Source organism: Triticum urartu, chromosome 5A, assembly GCF_056163025.1.
Source record: "Triticum urartu cultivar PI428250 chromosome 5A, HENAU_Tu73, whole genome shotgun sequence".
Taxonomy (NCBI): Eukaryota; Viridiplantae; Streptophyta; class Magnoliopsida; order Poales; family Poaceae; genus Triticum; species Triticum urartu.
Window position 1 is genome coordinate 641603810 of NC_141877.1, and position 18449 is coordinate 641622258.

At 49.1% G+C, this 18449-nt stretch overlaps 1 protein-coding gene across 1 annotated transcript; it reads left to right on the forward strand.

Moving 5' to 3' along the window:
• Window positions 1–241: 241 nt before the first annotated feature.
• On the forward strand, window positions 242–5719 carry LOC125511325 (uncharacterized). The gene is made up of 9 exons (XM_087522198.1): window positions 242–541; window positions 1226–1283; window positions 1404–1491; window positions 1611–1656; window positions 1739–1837; window positions 2845–2913; window positions 3475–3802; window positions 3899–4026; window positions 4221–5719. Exons 1-9 carry the CDS (start codon window positions 257–259, stop codon window positions 5061–5063), a joined length of 1944 nt encoding a protein of 647 aa, XP_087378324.1. The 5' UTR covers window positions 242–256; the 3' UTR covers window positions 5064–5719.
• Window positions 5720–18449: the final 12730 nt, after the last annotated feature.

Genomic DNA, 18449 nt, shown 5'->3' on the forward strand with positions numbered 1-18449 from the left:
ACGCGCCCCAGGCCGGCCGATCGCAACACGCCAGTTCCACCCACGGCCACTGCCGCGTGGGACCGGGGAGGCCCTGCCCCACATGGCAGGGCTGGGGGGAGCCCGTCGCGGCCGAAAGAGCCCCGGACGAAAAATACCAAACGCACGCGAGGCCACACGCACCCCGACCCGTTCGTCCATCCCACCCCCGCCCCCGCCCCCGCCTCCCCCTCCCTCCTCGCCGCCGCCCCGCCGGGGACGCGGGCCGCCGCCGCCGATGGCCAAGACACGGAGGCCGCCCGCCCCGCCCCCGCCGCCGCCCCCCGCCCCCGCGGAGACCCCGTCCCCGCAGCGGAAGCGCAAGAAGAAGGGCCGCCCGTCGCTCCTCGACCTCCAGCGCCGTAGCCTCCGCCTGCAGGCGCAGAGCCCCGAGGCCGCGTCCCCGCCGCCCCCCGCCCGCCGCGGCCCCGACCCCTCCGACGACGACGACGACGCGGGGGGCGCCAGCACCGGGCGGCGCCGCCAGAAGCGGCTCAAGAACGTCCTCTCCGGCGCCGGCGAGGTCGGGCCCCCTCCCCCCTCCCTCCCTCGCCCCGAAATTCCGAGTCCCCCCGAGGTTTTGCGGGCGCCCGGGCGGGGTTTTGGCCCCGCGGGACACGCGGCGATGCCGGGCCGTGGTGGTTGGATCTGCGCGCGGGTCTGCGATTTTTTTCCCCGGGGCGCGGGGCCGGCCTCCCCCGCGGCACGGTACGGCGGGGGAGAGAATCTGGCGGGACGAGAGAGAGATCAGTACGCGGCACTGCGGGCGGGAGTGGCAGCCGCGGATTTTTCGAGCTTCCCGGAGAGAAGACGTTGGCTTTTTTTGGGCGGGCCTGGATTTGTTTTTGTTCCCCCTGGGGGTCTGCGTCTAGCTTAGGGGATCTCCACCTCGTCAGCGCTTTAATCCTTTCCTTTGGCGGCAAACAGTACGCGGATCTGACAAGTTTTTGACGGATTTGACTGCCTTTTCCTCGCATTTTTGTTGTTGTTGTTGTTGTTAACGGGTCGCGGCCAAGCAGGCGCTGTCGGAGCGGCGGCAAAAGTCGTCGCCTCTCAGAGCCAAGGATTTATTGCTGGCGAATGCAAAATTTTACGACAACCATGTTGACGCAAGCTTGCGATTTCATCCATGGCGGGCTCGCGAAGCAAATAGCTGACTGACTGACTGACTGACTGACTGACTGAAGTTCTTTTGCTGCTGCTGCAGGAGGAGGAGGGAGCTGCGGTGGAGGAGAAGAAGGATGCGGCGAAAGCGACGGGGAAAGGTGAGGTCTTGGAGGGAACCAAGCATCAGCCTTGAGGTGGTTAAAGAATTTGAATTTTTCTCTCCCTGCGGCTAACGTTTGCTCGCCTCTCGCTGCTGCTGCTGCTGCTTGTGGGAGCAGGGGCCGCTGCGTCGTCGGGTGGCGGGCCCACGGGGACGCCCCTCCCGGACAAAAAGTTGCTGCTCTTCATCCTCGACAGGCTCCAGAAGTGAGTGCCCTGGCCCCATCATCCTTCATCCTCCTCTGCTTCTCCTCTCCTCCTCCAATGGTCTTCAGCTATTCGCGTCTGTTTTCTTACTCTGCCTTGCCTTGCACTGCTTCTCCCAGGAAGGACACCTATGGAGTGTACTCGGATCCCGTCGACCCGGAGGAGGTGAGCAAGCGGTTTACCTCTCATGACTAGCTCTGTTCTTGTCATGTTGGAGTGCTAGTATGACTGTTTTGTGTGGCTGCAGCTTCCGGATTACCATGAACTCATCGAGCATCCGATGGACTTCTCAACGATCCGCGAGAAACTTTTGAGCGACAAGTATACCATCCTAGAGCAGTTTGAGGTATTCTGCCTCTTTTTGCTGTTACTGTTTCTATGCCTGATGTTTATTTTCTGTTACTGGGCTCTGTTCTGATCCAGTGGCAAAACAGATGTTGGCTTCTGCCCTCTGTTATATACATACTGTCTTTTATTCTGGGTCACACTTCATAGATTAGACTGTTGTCCTGCTTTTTTATTTATTTGCACAATCGAAGGCCTTCATCCTGGTTCTGTTTTTCCTTCTATTCTGTCTATTGTTTGTAATGTACTGACTCTTCCCTCTTAACTGGTGTTGTTTGCTTGTGCTTTCGGCACTTTGGGTTTTGAAGATACATTCCGATCTGCCCACATTAATTGAGGCGGTCGTCTGCATGTGACTTTTGCATGTATCTCAATTCCCATCGTGGGCCGAAATAGGGATCTTTTTGTATGAATTATTGTCCTCATTGGGGGGTACACTTTTTGATTGGCATTTAGAGATTTTCATTGTTGCTGTATATGATGTCCTTTACTGGAACTGTTGAGGGAGAAAAATACATTCAGCCTTTTCAAGGTTTACTCCTACTGCAGCTCTGCTGTTGTACTTATTAATTAAGTCCACATCTTATGCTCTGAAGTGCTATGACAGTGTGCTGTACATGATCACCTAACACAGTACAACTCCCGCTTTATTCTTGCCAGCTAACATAGGATAGATCACTTGAGGGTGAACTTCCGTGGGGAAGTACGTCCAATTTATGCAGAGATAATCCTGTAATTGATGTAGATATCTCCTTCTCGGAGATATAGTCGATGCACTGGAGAGTGCTTTTTTACAAGTTTAAGTGCATTTTATGTTGAGCTTGTATTTTGGAAATTGATATGTTCCATTAAACCAGCAACAATGATGACAATTTTCCGGCATATATATATATGTTGCAATTGTATGTGAGATTCATTACTGTCTTAAGGGATGATGCAAATCATAATGGAATAATACTCTGCTTCCGTGGCATGGATCTGTTTTGATATCGATGTTTTTCTGTGCAGAATGATGTATTTCTACTTACATCCAATGCCATGTCCTACAATTCAGAAGACACAGTATACTATCGCCAGGTATATATATTTTACTATGATGTAGTGCACATGCTGCTCGTATTAAAGATGTTTCAATCCATCCTGGCACATGTACTGCTGTATTATCTGGACGGTTACTTGGTAGCTCTTTGCTTAGGAATATGTAGGATGTGCTTGATTGGTCCTTCCATTTTTCTGGCAACCCCTAAGAATTTGGGGGACAGCCAAGTTTGGCATGCCAATGGCCCTTTGACCATTTTTGCGCCAATTGGAACCAAAATGTTTGTGGATTTTTGGCTAGCTAATTTATTTTCCAATTGGTACGTATCATAATTTTTGTATGATCAGCGCAGTTCTTTGGGAACTTATGTGTTAAGTGTGTAACTTGACCTTCTGCTGTTAGTTTGTATACCAACAGGACATCAAGTTTAGTACTTTTCACAGCATATTTCCTGAAAATATTGTGCATTCACAAGCGCAAAATCGAACCGGTACATTTTCAGAATAGTTGTTTCTGTTCTTTTGCTTCTTACACTATTTTGTCGTGTATGTAAAGTTGCAGTCTTCTTAGCTGTACCTAAAATGTTCGCATCTCCATAGGCACGGTCTATTGAAGCTCTTGCCAGAAAGGATTTTGAGAACTTGAGGCAAGCTAGTGATAGTGAAGAAGAACAACCGAAGACAGCACCTAGAAGAGGCAGGCCACCAAAAAATGCAAAGAAAACAGTTGAGAAGGTTGAGGACGATGGTTCACCAGATTTATCCAATGTAAAAGGAAACAGATCTGTAGACAACACTGAGACAAGAAAAAGATGGACTAGTGAGAGAACTCGAAATAATATTACCATGAGAGATTCATCCATTCTTCACCACAGCACGTTTGGTTCTTTTAGTGGTAAAAAAACAGAGAAAACTGGTGTTTACTCAGGTTTGTTTTTCCTAGTGTTCATTTCTCATGTTTTCTTTGCAGTGCTGTACTCGTGGAGCATAAATAAACATGGCTAATGCTACTTTCATCGTGTAGGGTCTTTGAAGTATGGAAAGAAGACTACTATTTTAGACGATGATCGGCGGAGTACATATGATCAGCAATACTCAAATTATAGTCCTCTTTTTTCTGCCCTTGATTGTGAGCGGAAACAACTACTTCCAGTAAGCACATTCTGACCAGCTTAAATTGAACCTTTAACTCTTGATTGAAACCTTTTTCAACTTAGCTGTTAAGGTGAATATCCGCAGCTACTACTTTACATTTGTTTCGGATTAAATTGACTTGGGGTTGGAAGAAAAAAGTTTACATGCTACATCAATAATTTTATACTGATTTTTTTTCATAATGGAAACAGATTGGGCTTCAGCAGCAACATGCATATGCCAGGAGCTTGGCACGGTTTGCGGCAAAACTTGGACCAATTGGATGGGATATAGCAGCGAAAGGAATCAGACGTGTATTACCACCCGGGACAAAGTTTGGCCCAGGATGGGTTGTAGATGGCGAGCCACCTCAAAACTCGCAGTGCCCGCGAGTTCCTGAAGTTGCCGACCCGACCGCAAAGTCCAGTATTCCATCATGCGGTATACCACCCAAAAGCGATGATCTACGTCGGAGTTCTGAGCTATCTTCAGATGGGGATGCTGCCGCAGGTGAAGAGTATATGACTAAAAACCAGCCAGTGGCGTCTACATCAGCAGGCATTGAAAGGAGCTCTACACCTGCCAGTAAAATACCCACGTATGAAAATGGAGCTACCATGACAGGTGATGGTGTGGGTAATACTCGACCAACGCCTCCGTTACAGCGGCAGAGTAACAGTCAAGAAGTCCCCTCTAATATCAATGGAATGACTGCTGCGCCGAACGCCATGGGTCAGTATGCTGGACAAGGTTTATTTGAGCAAATGACGCATGCCCAAGTGCTCGGGATGTTTTCTGGAGTCAATGGCAGAGCCAACGGGTTTCGTCATGGGCACCAACTGACGGAGGAGAGTGTTAAAATAGTGCAGAATGGAGTGATTGGAAAGGCAGCTACCACCACCAGCCCCTTGCAAGAAGCAGATCATGATCCAAAGGGTTCATATCCACAAGACGATAACAGGTCCGCTTCTCCAAGCTTCAATGCTGCCGGTTCCCCGCCTAGGGGGAAAGCGGCAGCGAATCCGAAGCAACCAGACTTGGTGTTACAGCTGTGAGCGCAGTAGCAGCCATTGACATACATAGTTAGTATCTGCCACCCCTGATGGAAACGAGATGGATCGGAAATTCAGAATCCTGCTTCTCCAGGGCCGATCATCCAGCTCCGGATCCGCTGATAGTACACCTGAGTTGTGCCCAAGAGCTTGGAAGGAAGGATAACCAAAGACTTAACCACCCGATGGAGAATAAAACGAGAGGTAAAAGTGAGGGTTGCGGGAAACAAAGGAAATAATCATGGGCTTGACCCCTAGCGAGCGAGCGAGCGAATGAAATTGTTGTAAAAGGGTAGGTAGTGTACAGATTCTAATCCTATTGAGGACGACGACGCTGTTCCAGCGGTCGACTGGTGGTGGTAATCGAATCGAATGTGTAACATTATTTATAGTAGAAGAAGTTAGCATACAAGCAAGCAAAGCGGTAAGAGGGCAAAGGTGAATAGTTGTGCCGTTTCGTCCGTTCCATCTTGACCTGAGCAGCAGCCTGTGGCATGCATGATCCTGTTCTAGTACTAGTAGTAAGGATCCAATCTCCTGACATGGTTATGTCTTATGTGGTGGTAGTGGTAATGATTTGTTGAAGTTGAATATATTTCTTGCTGTGGAATCTTGTTGGTATGTGATGAAGAAATGGGATGGATGGATGTTGTTGTTTTCGTCCTTTTGGGGATGTGCTTGGGTGTATTTGCTCCTTTTTCAAAAAGTTAAATAATTTTCTTAAAGAAAACTCCATATGTTTGCTTGCAGATTTTCCAAGCACGTGGAGTCGCAAATCATTTGCGAGATGTGCAGAAAAGAAAAAAATTAAACCAAGCAATTTTCCAGAACAATACAAAGTACTCCCTTCGTTCCATAATATAAGAACGTTTTTTACACTAGTGTAGTGCCTAAAACGTTCTTATATTATGTGATGGAGGGAGTAATTCACATTCTGGTTTTTATGTCCACCCGGATAGCAAATCGATGAATGTTGACACAAAATGTTTCTGGAGGATGTTGACATAAATTTTGAAGTTTGTTCTTTTTGTGCTTATTATCAGCACTTGTAACCGTTGCTGACACTGACAGGATGTGGGGGAAGTTGTGTGTATGTGTTCTCACCCGTCAAAAAAAAGTGTATGTGCAGTCTCTGTGGCATCAAAACTGTAGGAGCATCGCCAATAGCAGTTCTAAAATATAGGGCACTAGCAGTTTTTAAGGTATTTGAGGCAAAAAATGGTCTCCAGCAGCTGTCCTAGCGTAATTTTTTTGCAAAAGATTTTTAGGCAGCACAAGAAAAAGGGATCCAAGTGCGGCAGATATACAACGGTTGCGCAGTTGCCGAAAAACCAACCCCCTCCCCACCCTGAGCCTTTAGGGCATCTCCAGCCGTTGGCCTCCCCAGAAGGCATTTTTTTCGCCTCCTGGGGGGCTGCCGGCGAAAACTTCGGCCTGGGGGTGGAATTTTTTCCACTCGTTGCGCCCCCATAGCTCCATCGACAGGCTCCATTCCTTCATTCCTTCAAGCAAGAAACAAACAGAGCTCCATCGCCAAGAAACCACCACTGAGTTGCTTGCCGGAACCAATGGCGACCACCAAGAAGAGGGAGATGGTGTTCTTCGACGTGGAGGCTGCGCAGTCCCCGTCGCTGCCCAACGAGTGCAGCCTCCTGGAGTTCGCCGCCATCCTCGTCTGCCCGCGCCGCCTCGTCGAGTCTGCCGGCCGCGCTCGCCCGTCCGTGCCTGCTCGCTCGCCCGTCCGCGCCCGCCCACTCGCCCAGGCCGCGCCCTCAAGCACACGGACGCCCCAGCTGCCGCGACCGCGTTGTCCGTCCGGCATCGTCCTCCGAGAGGCTCGCGCTCGCCTGCCGCCCCCACTCTGCCCCGGTGCAGGGCACGCCCCTTCTCGTCTCCCAGCAGGCGCTCTCCACAATGCGCTTCGCCTACGCGTACGTGACACCGACCCCCGCCTGCGGTGGAGCTCCGTCCTCCTCGGCTACGCCCGTGGAGCCTCCGCACTGCGCTTCTGCACCCCCGCCTGGCTCGAGGAGGCCATGCGCTTCTGCATCCCGGAGCCGGCTGGGCGCGCGGCGCGGAGGGGTGGGGGGGCGGGCTGGCTGGCGGGAGGCCGGGCGCGGCCGCAGATGGCTGGCGGGGCAGGGCGCGCGCAGCCGGGCGCGGCGGCGACGCAGCAGGCCTGAGCTGCGGGAAGGCACCAGGGCAGGGCGGCGCGAGCGGCCGGGCGCGGCGGCGACGCGGCGGGAGCTGCGGGAAGGCACCGGGCATGGCGAGAGAGAAAGCGGACGGAGAGAGAGGGAAGGTGGGGGCTTTGCGAGGAAAAAGTGGAGAAAGCGACGGGGGAGTGGCTGCAGGTGGGCCGCAGGAGGCAAAAAAGTGACGTCGGCATGCCCAGCTGCCCCCCGGGGGGCTGGGTTCGCTGTGAGACTACCGATGCTATTTCTTTATAAATCCGGCGAAAAGTGATGCTTTGGGGGCGTGACTGGGAGGATTTTTTGTCGCCGGTGATAAAAAAATGGCCTGGGGGGCGTTCCTGGGGGCTCGGCTGGAGATGCCCTTAGCCGCACCCCTGCCTGACCTCCACCATCCCAATCGCCGTTGTCGCCTCTAGATTCGTGACCACTGCACGCGCCACTTCTGGATCTACTCCTCACACCTCGCCGCCGCCCCCACATCGTGCCCCGCTGCTGAAGCCGAAGACCGTCGCTCCGGCGCATCCGGCAGCCCTCCGCCGTCGCCATGCTGATGAAGCTCGTCGGGCCAAAGGTGACCATTTGTGACCTGCCCGATGAAGCCGAACACCGGCATTGTTGCGGAGGAGAGCGACGCGGGGATGAATTTCCTTTTCTTGCAAACAAAAAAAAATTAGAGAAGGAATCCGTGGAGCGTCACCGTGTCGCCGTGTCTGTCTGCTCGACAGGGAGCACAGCGCGGCACCCGACTCCATTGTTGCCCATGTGTCGGACCCAGGGGGCGGAAGGAAATACGTATGTGTCTTGTGGATCGGTACGAAATTTTTGTTGCAAGGATACGACACAGCGGGCTACCAAGACCCACGCCAGGCCCGTGGCCGTTGCCAAACCTGTACGACAGTATGTCCGTCCGTACAGACCGGATACACACGCGTAGTAGTAGATCAGGGGTGGCAGCTGGTGACGCGACGCTCCGTCGGAGGACAATCCCCAGTTCATAGCAAAAAGAAAAAAGAAAAAAAAAGACAATCCCCATAGTGAAGGGGAGAACTGGATCCCTCCATCCCGGCCGGTGATTCAGCGTGCGTCCCCGTACATCTCGGTGTGCCTGCGTGCTGCGTGCTGCGTGGTCGTGGACATCACCACGCCCGGCTTCATCGCGGCCGTGTACCGCCCGCTCCATCATCACACCGAAACTGGCTGTTCCTGCTCGCTTTCTCGCTCTCACTCTCTGATCAGACCGCGTCCGTGTTCGACACTCACGCGCCTTCTCTGTACAGGCGGCCTCCGTGTTGTTGTCAGTACACGGCTTGGATTTGTCGCCAGCCATGTCGTATCGGGTCCAAGGCGGATTAGTTTTGCATTCTCTGTTGAGCGTAGCCAACGTGGAGTTTTTCATGTTCATTATTTTGATTTTCACGCACGAGCCCAAACAGACAGTTTCGTTTTGTCTAGATTTTATCAGTTTAGGTCACAAAACGAACATCATATAGACATGCGCGTCGGTTAGAGCAACTCCAATAGGATGAACCAAACGAACGGCGGTTTCGTCCGCTTTTTGTCCGTTTGGGTCGGCGGCCCGCCCGGTTTTAGATATGGGTCGGCAACGCGCCGACCCATATGTGCCGGCTGGCTGCCCTATTTTACATTGATGAATTGCATTCAAACATATTGTCAAATAACATAGTTTAAACCGAATAAAATAGTATAGTTTACAAGCCGAATACAAATAAAAATGTTTCACATAGTTCTGCAAACGAATAAAGTTGCACGTGAGTTTCCCAGTCACGCATGTCATGATGAAATTGGATGAACTGTTCAAAGGTTGCCGTTCCTCCATGCTCAGGCACAGCATTCTCACCCTAAAACTGAAACCCTTGATCGTACAGACGTTCCGGGCGCTTGTCTTCTATGATCATATTGTGTATGATTACACAAGCAGTCATCACCTCCCACAGTTTCTGCGTGCTTCAGGTATTAGCAGGATACCGAATGATGCCCCATCGAGATTGCAAAACACTAAAGACACGCTTGACATCCTTCCTAGCACTCTCTTGCTCTTGGGCAAATCTTTTCCTCTTCTCTCCGACAGGGTTGGGTATTGTCTTGACAACAATAGTCTACTGAGGGTTGGGTATTATCTTCTTGGCCGCGGGCGGCTGTGTGGTGGTGGAGCGGGGATGAGAAGCAGTCGGCTCCCCGGCGGCAAGACGGCGGTGGCGGGCAACGTGAGAGTGGGCGGTGTTGCTGGACGAATGTGGAGGCGGCGGCAGCTGGCAGAGTCGCCGGCCAAAATGGGCGGCGGCGTCGGCGATGAAGGAGGCAGGCGAGGGTTGCTGTTGGATGGGGGTGGGAGGGGGACGCCAATGTGCCACCGACCAGCGGGCTCGAGGGAGGAGAAGGCGAGTGTGCGCGCGTCCGTCTCGTGTCCGCGCCGACGCAAATCCGGCTCAAAAATGGGCCGGGAATGGGTCGCCATCGGACAAAAAGCGGATGCGCGTCCGTTTGGGTCAGCGCGTTGGGCCGCCTTTTATGTCCGCGCCGACCCAAACGGACGGCGGCGGACGAAATGGATCGCCCCATTGGAATTACTCTTAGAGCATATGTACCCAAGACAGACAACCTACACTTTTTTTTTCAAAGAACGTCGCCGCCCTGCACGGGAGGAGCCCCGCGCCGCCGCCGGCGACCAGTCACCCACACGGGAGCAACCACACGTCGTCGCCGCCGGGGACCAAGCGCCCCACACCCGCCTCGCGGCGGCCCCGCCTGGTCGAGCGTGGCAGCCCTGGAGCCAGACGGTGCTCCTGATGCTGCTGTTATGGGAGGTGGCGGCGCTCCTGCTGCTGCGACATGTTGTTGTTGCTGCTGTGTTGCCGGGATACTGTGCTCCAGCACAAGCCGCGCCTGCGCCTGGCCTGCTGCGGCTGCGTCACTGGGGGAGGCGGCGACGACTGGTCGGGGACGCACAAGAGAGAGTAGAGAGAGAAAAGCAGGGTAGGCGGACCCGACCAGACACGAGCGAACAAGGACGGCCCAGACTATACATGTTGTGCTTGCTTTCGACCCAAACCTAGAGCAAATTTGGTCCGAAAATAGGTCCAAACAAACAAAAAAATAAGATGATTCTATGGTTGGGCCATCGTTTTTGTCCGTTTGGACCCCAACAGACATGACCAGACGAAAATGGGCTCATTCGTTGGAGTAGGCCTAAAAATCACTCAAATGGATTTTATTTTCGGTTCAGTCAGATTTCGTAGGCAGTAGACAAAGAGAGAGATAGAAAGCAGCAGCACCAGCAGCAACATAACTCCAAGCTCGAGCTGAGGAGGATGGACAACGAGGTATCGCCTGCACCTCGTTGGAGGCAGGGATGACGCGGCTTGTAATGAAGGCACAACCTGAGAGAGGAAGAAGGCTCACTGATTCTGGAGTAGGCCTTTTTCATTTTGGTGCATTTAGGCTGCTCATAATGGGAGTATCATAAGTAGTATTATGCATGCCAACTAAGCAATTTTGATGAGGTGACATAGAATTAAATGAAGAAAGAAAGGCTTGAGTATCATATCATGATACCGTATTATATTAAATGATGTGCTACTTTGTGTCATGCATGACAATAAATATAGTCCTCTATGATACCAACTTATGATACTATGCATTAGAGATGTAGTATCATAGACTAGTATCATATGCATGATACTAGTATATGATACTTCCCATTATAACCAGCCTTAAGATTAGGCAACTCCGAGCTCAAGCCGGGGATGCAGCAACCCTGGATGCGGGCTGCGGGCCGAGACTCTCCCTTATTATTTCTTGCTTAGGGCATCTTCAACGCCGACCCGTAAATTCCAAGGGTATATGTCCGTTTTTGTGTCCAGACGTGGTCCACGGACATGATACGAGACGGAGCCATCCAGCGTTAATTATAAAGTATCCGGCTGGGAGGAGAGAAATAGATGAGGACCATGCATATGGTGTGCTGTCCGTTTTAGAGGAGATAGAGAATAACGGGACCATGCATGTGCCGAGAGAGAGAAAAGAGGAGGACCATCCGGAGGCTTTTGGTTGGTCAAGTGAATGTCCAGACTCCGGTACATCTCTCCTACTTCTGTCTTCAATTTGCCGAAAAACGGACGTCCATACGGTTTGACCAATACGGGTCTTCATAGGATTGCAAAAGTGAACAAATGTATCCGCCCCGACATATACCGGAGCTTTGCGGATCTCCCTTGAAGATGCCCTTATTATCTTATATACTACTCAGCAAGAAAAATCTGCAACATTTTTTGTCCTTAACTCTGGCATTATGTGTAATTGAAATGTCAGCGAAGTGGAGTGGTTCACAAGCATGGCTAGCCGAGCAAACTACTGTAGTTGACGTTAATTTTGCCGGGCCCGTCAGAGAAACCTAGGAATAGGCAATCAATCAATCAATCAATCGATCGATCGATCATCGCGCCAGCCACACAACTGGCTCCCCCTGATGACAGGACGGACGCAATGGTTTATACTAGTGTAGTTTATAAATATAATTTACTAAAACATCTCACGCATGTGATGCGAAGCAACTTGACATGCGTGGACAATTGGTGCCTCCACACTCCACACTCCACAGTCTACTCTGCGAATACTAGATCGCCGCTAGCTCCTTCCTGATGAACAATGCTGATCCTTCACCTTTGCACTCGGCATAGAGCAGGCAACCAGGCCCATCCTGCAGGCAGGTGATCATGTCATGGCCGGCCCAAGCTGCAATCCATCCCGGTTCTCACGCGCCCACGCATGGACCTGTACTACTTTGTCAACCAGGGTGGCGGTGGTAGAAATCCGCATGATGCATTCATCCACGTTGCAATCATATCCCTGTGTGTATGATTTGGGCCGACCTTTTGGGAGTTAGGTTTTGGGCCGACCTTTTGGGAGTTAAGTTTTGGGGTTTGATTCGATTACAGATGCCCTTGTATACATGGAGATGGAGTGAGATCGAGGGAGTAGATCGGAGCAAAGATGGCTTGGAAGTAATTGTCATCGCATCGCAGTGGAGTGGTTCACCTTATCTTCCTTTTTTTTTGTAAAGATGAATCCTCTTAGGCTTTTTTATACTTTAGTCTTTGCTATACGTTCTATTTGCGATTTCCTTATATCATGCCATGCGACCCTATTAAGCGGGTCCCACTTGTCATTAACAAGCTTAAATTGACCGAATCGGGCGACTAGTGTTATTTGCAAAAAAACTAGCCTCGGAATCAGTGGTTTTTGGCACAATTTTATAGAAGTGTGATTTATACAACACTAGACTTCAATGTCAATGGTTTCTGCAATTCAAGAGAGAGCAGATCGGTGCAAAGATTGGTTGGAACCTACTCCCTCCGTCCGGGTTTATTAGGCCTCTCAACATCACAAGCATGCCCTCTTTTATAAGGCCCCACGTTGGAAAAGTGCATGCATGCAACCATTTCATTGGTTGTATTGAAAGCTATTGTTGTTGGTGCCATGGCTGAAAAGTTAATACACTTCATGTGTGCTTTTTCATTGGCTGCATGCATGTGAGAGAGTGCATTGGGAGTGGAATGGAAAAATTAATGTGAGCAAATTACTATGTGTCTTGGTTTAAAAGAAGTTGTCTTTAGGCATAAGGCTAGTCATAGTGGGAGTAACTTAGATAGTAACCTAGCGCACTTCGAGAAACTTTTGCTTATGTGGCATGTAGTTAATGAGAAGTGGTAACATAATATGTTAATGTAACATAGCGCTTCCCAAGATAAGATGAGTCTACAAACCATTAAATGAAGTCACATATGACACTACTAGTATATTACTTTGCATTATGAAGGTGGTAACTTAGACTACTACCTCCGTTTCGGTTTATAAGTCCTACGCGTATACCTAGGTTGCCAATTTTATCACCCTAATATAAACTATATGACACAAAAATTATATCGTTGGAAAATAGAACATCTAAAGTTTATATTGTTATATTTTTTGTAATATATGACTTGTATTAGGTTGGTCAAATTGACGACCTAGGAGTACGCGCATGCCCTGTAAACTGAAAGAGATAGTAGTATCATATGCATGACATTAGTATAAGTTATTCCTCACTATAACTAGCCTAATAAACCCGGACGGAGGAAGTAAATGTCAGCGTCAACGCAGTGGAGTGCTTCACAAGGAAGCCTAGCAAGCTAAAAAAAGCTAGGCAGTAACTAGTTGGTCTTTTGTCGGGTCCATGCACGGCACACCTGATTAATCACGCCATGTCCTAGGAATCAATCAATCAACCAACCAACCAGCGCGTCACACCATTCCACACACAAGCGGCACTGATCCAGAGTAAGAGCATCTACATCCGGATCCTTCAAACCATCTCTTATATGCTCGTGGGCGTGCATGGTCAGTGTCCGAACAAAAAAGAAGGAAAAAAGTGATCCAACTGAATCTCTTATATCTTTCCTATATGTCTGGCCTGTCCGCGAACCCTCATTTCCATTTCAAATATAGGAAGAATATGAGGGCTCACGGACACGCCCGGATGCGTCCGGTCAATTCGTCACATAGGACGCAACCCCACCTCGGATCACCTTTTCTTTTTGTTCAATCATTCTTTTCTTTCTCTCTCTTTACCTCCACCAATCACGTGCAAGTGACTGGACATATAAAAAAAAAGAATTATGGCTGCACGAATGAATAAATAATGGCTTAAAATGGACACGTCCGGTCACGACCGGACCCATCAGTGAACGTTTGAGAGATCGAATTAGAGATACGTGACCTGAAGGTGCTCTAACAACCTAGACCAGATTGCCCACTCACATCACACGCATGTGATCGACACGACGCGAAGCAACCTCACATGCATGCATGAAAAACCGGTGCAGCTGGATCGATCGATGGCCCCTACATTCTACGCACGCGGTCTATGTACAAGGTAGCGCCAGCCAGATCGCCGCTCCTAGCTAGCTAGCTAATGCTCTTGGTATTCCCTCTATAAAGAAATATAAGAACGTCTAGGCCACTACTTTGATATTCACTACTAACACCAGGACTAATCTTGGTCTACACCACTAGCCGCTGCAGTACACCAGCTAGGACTAATCTTGATCTACGTAGTACACCACCAACCACTGTACTACACTAGCTAGGACTAATCTTGATCTACGCAGTACACCACTAACCACTGTACCAGCACTCACGTACGTACCAGTGCCGAACTGGTCTGGTCCCAGAGCCACTATTGCACTGGTTGTAGAGCGGGCAACCCCTGGCCGGCCGGCTATGAAATCTTGCATGATCATGTCAAGTCATGTCATGCCCGGGCCATGCCGCAATCCACTCCGGTCCTCGCGCGCCGCTGCAACATTCACTCGTGCTTGCTTGGTTTTAACCAGGGTGGGTGGTAGAAATCCGCATGACCCATGCATGCATGCATGCATGCATGCGCCCACGTTGCAATCATGCATCCACACACACACGTCCTTTCCACGCATCATTCATTCATTCATTCATTCATTCATTCATAGGAGTGTCCATGTCGGTCAGTGTTAACCCGGCAGGGGTGAACGAATAAAGTCGTAGTAATGCATCATCATCGTGTCGTTTGCGTAGTTACCGACGGTTCAGGTCGACGGAAATGCAACCAGAAATGGCATCCGATCAATGCTTCGATGCTAATCGACCGCATGTACTAGTACCATTGTAGTACGACGCCCATATGGGCACGCACACAAAGTGCGTGGGTGCGCGGGCCAAGCCAGGCGGCGGCAGCGGCATGCATGATTATGGATCAAGAGTTTGGTAACACAGTGGCAATTTTGGTGCAGCGCACGCCAATCAATCAAGAGCCTGGGGAGGCATTGCATTCCAGGGAACACTTCCCCCTGACCTGGCCCAGCGGAGCAGACCACACTAGAGCAACCGAGGAACAGGGTGCAGGGAGGCAGATCGATCGGGATGCATGGCACCGACAGATTCATTCTTCTTCTGTCTTGCCAAATGTTTAAGAAAGGCCTCCTAGCAGAATCTCTTTTATTCCCAACTGTCAATGGTGGCAGCTGGGTTAAACTAGTACCAATTGTTCCATTGTGTCCGCTTCAGGTTTGTCCTTGGTGAGTCGAGCATTGGAGTTGCGCCCGGCTCTCTTGTTGCCTACTCCATCCATTCATTCAGGAATTCTTGGAAGACGCACTTTGTCTTCCTTGAAGAGTACACAACATGTTCACTACTCACTATGCAATGCATGCACCAACCCTCCCCGGCCTATGAAGTCTCCAACAAGAAAACTATATATATAACCAGGCAAAGCATCATCCCGATTCTTTTTCTTTTCTGAGAGAGCATAACAAGTGCCAATTTTTTTGGCTCAGAGCGATCATGTGAGATATAACTATATATGCATGGTCATGCACCCGGCCATGCATGCATCAGCACCAGCATCTTCCATGATTACTTCTGAAACAGTTTCAGGGCAGTACTGTACTGTTGTTGCGTCCAGAGCACCTCCTGCATTTGCACTCCAGAGTCCAGCAACAGTCGCAGAGGGCAGCCAAGCATGCATGCACGTTCGTCTGAATGAATACAATGCATCTGCAAAAACTCAGCTATGACTCCCTGTCGACCAGTCAGCCAGTCCCGTTGTACCCTCGTTTAATCAGAGGGGGCATGGCCAGATGATACACACTGCACTGTGTATAACAGTGCAGTCAGTGCAGGACACATACGCCCATTGATAAGCCTTCAATTTTTGCTGGCCATTTGATTCTTCATTTGTAGTGTAACTGAAAAGAAAAAGACACGGGAAATTTCAACAATAACCAACCACGGTGAAAAAGCGGGGCGAAATCTACCACCCATTAACATTGTATATTAGTGCAAATTATTCAGATATCTATTTGAATAATGATGGGCTCTCCCGCCGATTTCTATTAAAGAAACTGCCGAAGATTACCCAGATACAGGTTATGCCAAAAATCGCCGTGGCTTTGTCGGAAAAATCCAACTAGATTTCCGATTACAATAATATTTCTTGCAATAAACATCCATCGTGACATAATGCTTTAGCCAAAATATTTTGGCGGATTACAGTGGCTAAGAAAAAATGTACTCCAAATACACCAGAGAAAGTTTTTGGGAGATGCACCAAAAAGGCACGTGTAAAAACGAGAGTGACATGTGAGCCCGCTGCTAGATTTTCTCACCAATGGCAAATCAAAGAAATGAAGCATCTCACCGTCAAGAGGAAGGGTGGACAAATATCGTAGGGAGTGCAGCTCATCCGAGATCAACAATAGTCGTGGCGAAAAGAGAGGTAGAATCTACCACCCATTATCTCTTCTTTTTTGCGGGATACCACCCATTATCTCAACACATACTATTTCAGACATCCTTTTAAGACATAGGCCCTCCTGCTGATTTCTATTAAAGAAACCTTTGAAGATCATCAAGATATGGCTTTGTCAAATATCGCCACGGTGGGATAGCAAAAGTTCAATTGCATTTCCAATTACAACAGTATATACACTTTGAATACATAAAAAGGGTCTTGTGGAATGCGCCAAAACAACACACGTAAACCGAGAGTGACATGCGGGTCCGATTGGATTTTCTCACATATGCCAAAGCAAAGCAACAAAACACCTCAACATTCATGGAGAGAGGGGTGGACAAATATTATTGTCGAGAGCATATCTAATAAGATTTCAACAATAACCACATCGAAAAGAGAGACGGAATCTACCACCCTATATCTCAATTACAGAGTTTATAATAACTTTTCTAAACAATGGGTCATCGATGATTTTTATTAAATAATCTATAAGAAAATAAAGTTATGGCAAATATCTGCAATGCTTTGTAGCAAAAATCTAACGTCATTTTTCAATTATGATAATATATTTTGTAGCGAGCATCTATTGCCATATCTCTACGGTTCAGGCACATCGGTCATCACACATTTGTCTATATGTACATATTGCTTAATCCGAAAGAGTTGACGGGTTAAAGTGGCTATGACTCCATTGACTAGTCAATCCCGTTGTACCTTGGTTTAATCAGAGGAGGGAGCTAGCATAGCCGGATAATATACACTGCACTGTGTATAACACTTTAGCCAGTGCAGAAACGTACACACATTGATAAGCCTTTGGCTTTATTGGCCATTTGATTCATGATGTGTCGCGTACCTGAAGAAAAATAGGTTAAGTTAGAAATTTCAACAATAACCGCGGAGAGAAGAGAGGCAAAATCTACCACTCATTACATCAATGCAGTTCATTCGGATATTCTTTCAAAACAACATGAAGGTTATTGAAAATACAACCACGTCAAATATCGTCGTGGTTTGTAGCAAAAACCTAGCGACATTTTTAGTTACAATAATACATCTTGTAACAAACATCCCTCTGGCGAATCAACATGTGGTTGAGATGGTTAGGTGGACAGTGGTATCCCCAACCCACCAGGGTTCAAATCCTGGTGCTCGCATTATTTCTGGATTTATTTCAGGATGGCGATGCGCTTTCAGTGGGAGGAGACGTTTCCGTCAAGATGATGTGCCGGCTCAGTCTTTCAGAGGTGTTCATAAGGGTGAGTATATGCATGTGTATATGAGCGTTTGTGTCTGTACTGATGCTAAAGAAAAACATTCCTCTGATATCTTAGCGACGTAGGCGCGCAATCGTCACACATTGTCTGTAGGCACATACCATTTCTATCCAAAAGAGCCAACGTGTTAAAGTGGCTAAGAAAAATGTGCGCCGAATACATGAATAAATGTTTTGCGAAACAACGCGCCCTTCCGCCGATTTCCATCGAAGAAACCATCAAAGCTTCTACAGATACGGCTATGCCAAATGGCGTCGTTCCTTCGTAGCAAAGAAAATAAAATCCAATAGCACTTGCAATTACGACAATATATCTTGCAATAAACATCCGCCGCGATACCTTAGCGGCGGGCGCGCCGGTCATGATACGCTATGCATACCGCTCTATCTCAAGACAAATCCGACAGCATAAAGCGGGCGACACAAATACGCGCCGAATGCATAAAAAAATGGTTCTGCGTAAACTGAGGGTGACACGTGGGCCCGGGCGGAGTTTCTCACACATGGCAAGGCAAAAACAGCGAGAGGGGGAAGGGGAAGAAGGGTGGACAAATATCATCGTCGTGTCCTACGAGGAGCACGAGATAGAGAGA